General features: G+C 63.7%; 1 protein-coding gene across 2 annotated transcripts; it reads right to left on the reverse strand.

The window, feature by feature from the left end:
* Nucleotides 1–559: 559 nt before the first annotated feature.
* Nucleotides 560–5,112, reverse strand: LOC123360592 (transcription factor 19-like). Of its 2 annotated transcripts, XR_006576033.1 has the most exons (4): nucleotides 4,471–5,112; nucleotides 2,186–2,789; nucleotides 778–1,378; nucleotides 560–720 (listed from the first exon to the last, which is right to left on the reverse strand). XR_006576033.1 is itself a non-coding variant. In XM_045001235.1 (3 exons), the coding sequence occupies exons 1-3, from the start codon at nucleotides 4,742–4,744 to the stop codon at nucleotides 1,144–1,146; spliced, it is 1,113 nt and encodes a 370-aa protein (XP_044857170.1). In that variant the 5' UTR covers nucleotides 4,745–5,112; the 3' UTR covers nucleotides 560–1,143. The 2 variants fall into 2 exon arrangements, 1 of the variants encoding a protein (XP_044857170.1); XM_045001235.1 differs by having other exon boundaries at nucleotides 560–1,378.
* Between the last annotated feature and the right edge of the window lie 417 nt (nucleotides 5,113–5,529).

Below are 5,529 nucleotides of genomic sequence, written 5' to 3' on the forward strand. Positions count from 1 at the left end.
AGGCTGGCGGACGATTCAGTCGCACGGGGGGCGTGTGTGTCTTGGATGCCCTCCTGGAGTCCCCGTGAGTGTGAAAACGGCCAGGTCATATCCTCGTGCGAGGCTGCACAGCTGTCTTGTTTTGCCACAAGGGCCGTGTGTAATCTCTGCGAGTCGTCTGCTTCAATGCTCGTGCTGTGCACGACTGCCGAACGCTCTGATGAGGCACCGGGCAAACGCCCAGCCCGATTGGGAGTGATAGCCCGGCACGGTCAGCGTGAGGCGCTGCTCATGCATCGGTGCTCCACTGGCTCTCGCTCGCCGGGCACATTTTCACAAGCCACGGCTCACGTGCGCTGGGGCTGGATTGTGGAGCCAGTGCCCCATAGAGGGGAAAGGCCCCATGTCCCATTCCCTGCTCCCCTGCAGGGGGACAAAAATCCCAGCCCAGGGGGACGTGCTCGGCTCCCAGGTTTGCACAATCGTCTTTGCACAAGTCACAAGCCGGCCATCTCTTGTTTTCATTGCCAGCCACGTGTCCGGCTTACGTTTCTTGCTTCCCGCTCCTCGGTTATTTTCACCCAGTCTCCACTTGGCTGGCATGGTGTCACTAGTCACTGTGAGGGTGTGCATGTTTTCACCCGCCACTGCCTGTGCATGCACAATCGCCTGGCACAATGTCACCAGTCACTGCTTGTCTCCCATGATTTCACCAGTCCCTTCTAAGGTGTCATGTTTCACCTGTCGCTGCTTGTCTCCCACGATTTCACCAGTCCCTTCTAAGGTGTCATGTTTCACCTGTCACTGCCTGTGTGCGCACAATCACCTGGCATGGTTTCACCAGTCACTGCCTGTGTGTGCACAATCGGCAGGCCCAGTTTCACCAGTCACTGTCTGTGTGCTCACAATCGCCTGGCACGGTTTCACCAGTCACTGTCTGCACGCACAATCGCCTGGCACGGTTTCACCAGTCACTGTCTGCACGCACAATCGCCTGGCACGGTTTCACCAGTCGCTGCCTGTGTGCGCACAATCGCCTGGCACAGTTTCACCAGTCACTGTCTGCACCCACAATTGCCTGGCACGGTTTCACCACTCCCTGCCCATCTTGCACAGTCTCCGGTCTCCTGGCTGCCCCGTGCTCCGTCCCCCACTGCCCCGCGGCTACGTGCGACAGCCCCCGCAGCGGAAGTCGGCCTCCTGGACGGCGCTGTAGCTGCAGCCCACGCAGGCCACGTGGAACCAGGCGTCGCAGCCGTCGCACTGCACCCACTGCACCGTCTCGTCCTGGGGCAGGCGGCAGCGCGGGGCCGCGCAGGGCTCCACCGCCAGCAGCGTCTGCGAGAACACCTGGCAGGTGTCATGCAGCGGGTGCTTCCGCGGCTGCCCCCGCCGCTTCCTGCAATGGGACGGGAGAGGTGAGCGATGCCGGGCCTCCTGCTTTAGGGGCATCGGCTCCCATCTGCCCCCAGGGCAGGGATTGGCTGGCTCAGGGGGGCGGGGAATGGGGCAGGGGCCTGTCCCCTCTAGGGGGCGCTGGCTCCCATCTGGCCCCAGGGCGGGGACTGGCTGGCTCAGGGGGGCGGGGAATGGGGCAGGGGCCTGTCCCCCCTCTAGGGGGCGCTGGTTCCCATCTGGCCGCAGGGCGGGGACTGGCTGGCTCAGGGGGGCGGGGAATGGGGCAGGGGCCTGTCCCCTCTAGGGGGCGCCGGCTCTGAACTGGACCCCAGGGCATGGGACTGGGTGGGTCAGGGGGCGGGGAATAGGGCCCGGGGCCTGTCCCCTCTGGGGGGGCTGGCTCTCATTCAGCCCCAGCGTGGGGACTGGCGGGCTCAGGGTGGCAGGGAATGGGGCCTGGGGCCTGTCCCCTCTAGGGGGTGCTGGCTGGCTTCACTAGCCCCTAATGTCATCACAGGATCCTACAAGCCAACTGCTGCCTCAGTGTAAACTCGACGGCTCCCCCTTCACCCACGCCGGCCTCTGAGAGGTCCAGATGCCAGGCTGGAGCCCCCACACCGTACTATAAGATTGGGGCCTCTCGTGGGCCCAGCTCTGGGGCAGAGCGCTGCAGGCAGTGCCAACTATAACACTGGCCAGACGATGACGGCTGAGGGCAGCAGGGCGATCTCCGGCCCTTTCGGGGGAGATGTAGGTGCTATGATCCTGCCCCCTCCGCAGAGCATGCTGGGAAACCGCCTCTACTCACCCGCTTGGCGTGACCTGGACCTTCAGTCGCGCGTCCGGCTGCGCCCTGCCGCTCCCCGCCCCCTCCGGCGCCCTGCGCAGCGGGCTTTGGCAGCTGTATCCGTCCGGCTCGCAAGGCCACTGCTCCTCGTCCAGCCGGGTCACCTCGTCCTCCAGCTCGGGGAGCAGCGTGTGGGCCGACTTCCGACGGTTCCTGGAGGCCCCAGGCCGGGCGGCCGGCTCCGACCTCGGGCCCCGGCTCAGGGTGAACGTCAGCGGCTGCGGCTTGAGCTTGATGCTGCCGATGGAGCTGAGGATCAGGGTGGCCTTGGGGCGGGAGGGCCCCACCGGCCGGGCTAGCGGCCGGATGCGATGGTTGCCGCCGGGCAGCACGGGTTTGAAGCCACAGGGGAGTGGCCAGGGGGCCTTGGGGGCCGTGATGGCGGCGAAATCCTGGGGCTGCACCCGCACCTTCTGGAAGAGGAAGCAGAACTCCGAGTCGCCAGGCGGGGGCGCCAGGGCGCAGCCCTTGGGCATAGCGTCCGGGTGGCCAAAGGTGACCAGGTCTCCGTCGCTCAGCTCCAGGCGCTGGCCCCGGGGCACCCGCACCGCGTTGACGTAGGTGCCTGGCAGAGATGGGAAGGAGAGAGCGGGGTGAAGGGGGAGGCCAGGGGCACACGTGGGGGTGGGCTAGTGGCCACAGGGGAGCGAGTCCTGCTCATGGGAACCACCGAGTTTGGTGGGGGACACACACGGAGCTTTGGGTCAGGGAATTCCCAGGTGGGGTTATTTTAACTAAATAAATAGAGGTAGAAATGGATGGAGAGATGATAGATATTGGGGGAGAGAGATTAGAGAGATGGGGGTATATGGGGATGGATAGACAGACAGACAGACGTGTATGGGGCCAGACGGACAGATAGGTGTGTGTGGGGATGGACAGACAGACAGACGTGTATGGGGCCAGACAGACGGATAGGTGTGTGTGGGGATAGACAGACGGACGGACGTGTATGGGGACAGACGGACGGACAGGTGTGTGTTGGGATGGACAGACAGACAGACGTGTATGGGGCCAGACGGACAGATAGCTGTGTTTGGGGATGGACAGACAGACAGACGGACGTGTATAGGGATGGAGACAGACAGGTAGATGTGTAGCGGCCAGACAGACAGACGGACGGACGTGTATGGGGCCAGACGGACGGATAGGTGTGTGTGGGGATGGAGACAGACAGACAGACGGACGTGTATGGGGCCAGACGGACAGATAGGTGTGTGTGGGGATGGATAGACAGACGGACGTGTATGGGGCCAGACGGACGGACAGGTGTGGGGGGGGATGGACAGACAGACAGACAGACGTGTATGGGGACAGACGGACGGACAGGTGTGTGTGGGGATGGACAGACAGACAGACGGACGTGTATAGGGATGGCGACAGACAGGTAGATGTGTATGGGATGGATGTACCGATAGACAGACAGACAGAGGAGTCTGGGGGGTGAGGGATAGACAGACGGTTACTTCACACCAGTGGTTCTCAACCTATTCATCATTGTGGTCCACATATGCAGCCCACAATGTTACCTGGGCCACAGGCTGAGAACCACAACACCCCCCCCCACCCCCGACCCTATGCCCAGTGCCTCCCGCCCAGAGACTGCTCCACAGCGTGGGGCCAGGAGTGGAGCCCGGGGCGGGGGGCCGGGTGGCAGGGACCCCAGATGCTGCTGTGTGGGGCTGGGCGGCAGCCCCAACACTGACCCCAGACTCTGTAGGGCCCCACGGAGCCAGCTGGTGACCCCAATGCACTGCGCCGGACAGCCAGGACCCAGCACAGCCCGGCAGCCATTAGCACACAGCTGTGTGCTAACTGGGTCGCATGCAGCCCGCGAGCCCAGAACCGCTGCCTTAGACAGCAGGGTGTGTACAGGAGAACACAGAGAGGGAGGGCGGATTGGTTGTGTGTGTGATAACTTATCCTCTGGGATCTTGTCAGTCGCCACTGACATGCAGCCACCTCTGGGGTGGGGCGTGTTTAGTGGCCACCCAGGGACCCTGCACTGGGATGACTGGCCTGGGGCTGAAATGCAGCTGCCTCTGGGGTGAGGACCCGGGAGAGTCTTTAAACAGGAAGTGAAAAGGGAATCGTCTCCGATGCGAAGTGCAAAGGAAGGAATTAACTGAGCGGGGATCCAGAACCATGGTGTTGAGACATTGGAGCCAGCGCTGACTGCCAGGGCAGAGCACCCCCTGCTGAGTTCCCGCCCCGCTCCCCCCAGCACAGCGCGCCCCAGCCCTCACCGTGGGTGCTGCAGTCCACCAGGCAGACCCGCCACTCCCCGGCGGTGCTGTGCGGGTCCCTCTCGGCGTGGATCTCGGCGTGGACGCGGGACACCAGCCCCGGAATGCGCTCCGACACCAGGGGGACGTCGCAGACCTCGGCCCGGCGCCCTAGCCGGTAGGTGCAGCGCGGCCCGGCTGGCCGGAAGGTGTGCAGGTCCCGGTTCGGGTCATCCCCCGGGCAGGCTGGGCCCATGCGCAGCAGCTGGAAGCAGGGCAGGGCCTCAGACGGCATGGCCGGCTCCCCCTCCCCAGCATTGGGGAGGGGGTGCTGGGAGTCAGGACTCCTGGGTTCTATCCCAGCGCTGGGAGGGGAGTGGAGTCTAGTGGGTTAGAGCGGGGGGGCTGAGAGCCAGGACGCCTGGGTTCTATTCTTCTCTGAACAGTTTACTGGCTGAGACCGGAGCAACTCATGGTAGCAGTGGCTGGAAATTTATCCAGCTCCTGCCCCAGCCACTTCTGCCCTGTGCGTGTGTTGGGGGGGAATTAATTCCCTCCCATTCCCTCCCTCGTTAAGTAGCTGACGACACAGCAGCTCACGGCATCGTCTCCTCCCCCTGGCTGCTGCTAAAGTGCACTGGCTCCCTGCACGGGGCAGGGGGACCCTGCTACTGCCCTCCGGGGGCTCAGGGGAGCCAAAGCATGGGGGCCATGGAGGCTGAGATAGAGGGAGAGGAACGGGTTGGACCCCTCCCCCTTCCCCAGTTCTGGATTCCCTTTGCCTTCCTGTGCAATGCAGTTCTGGAGCCTGGCAGGGCCCTTTCCCAGCTCTAGACCCCCTGCTCTATGGCTCTAGAACCCCCCCTTCCTGACAGAGCTCCAGAAACACCCCCGTTCCGCGCTTGTCTCTAGCTGTTCCCTCTGCCCTCAGGACCAAGAACCTCTCACGAACGCCAGTCTAGAAAACCTGCCCCCCCCCCCACAGGAAAGTGGCTCCCGAACATCGTGTCTCTTGGCAACGCTGCTCTAGAACTCACACCCGGTCGGCATGGCAACCAGGCTCCTGCGCAGCCAGAGCCC

This window comes from Mauremys mutica, unplaced genomic scaffold (assembly GCF_020497125.1).
Source record: "Mauremys mutica isolate MM-2020 ecotype Southern unplaced genomic scaffold, ASM2049712v1 Super-Scaffold_100274, whole genome shotgun sequence".
NCBI classification, from domain to species: Eukaryota; Metazoa; Chordata; order Testudines; family Geoemydidae; genus Mauremys; species Mauremys mutica.

What these genes read in the sequence shown, in the direction of transcription:
- LOC123360592 (XM_045001235.1), bottom strand. Translation starts at nt 4,744, where the DNA reads ATGCCGTCTGAGGCCCTGCCCTGCTTCCAGCTGCTGCGCATGGGCCCA. An exon ending in GGTGGACTGCAGCACCCACG is followed by an intron (nt 2,790 to 4,470) that starts GTGAGGGCTGGG and finishes CATCTCTGCCAG; the next exon opens with GCACCTACGTCAACGCGGTG. An exon ending in GTCCAGGTCACGCCAAGCGG is followed by an intron (nt 1,379 to 2,185) that starts GTGAGTAGAGGC and finishes GTCCCATTGCAG; the next exon opens with GAAGCGGCGGGGGCAGCCGC.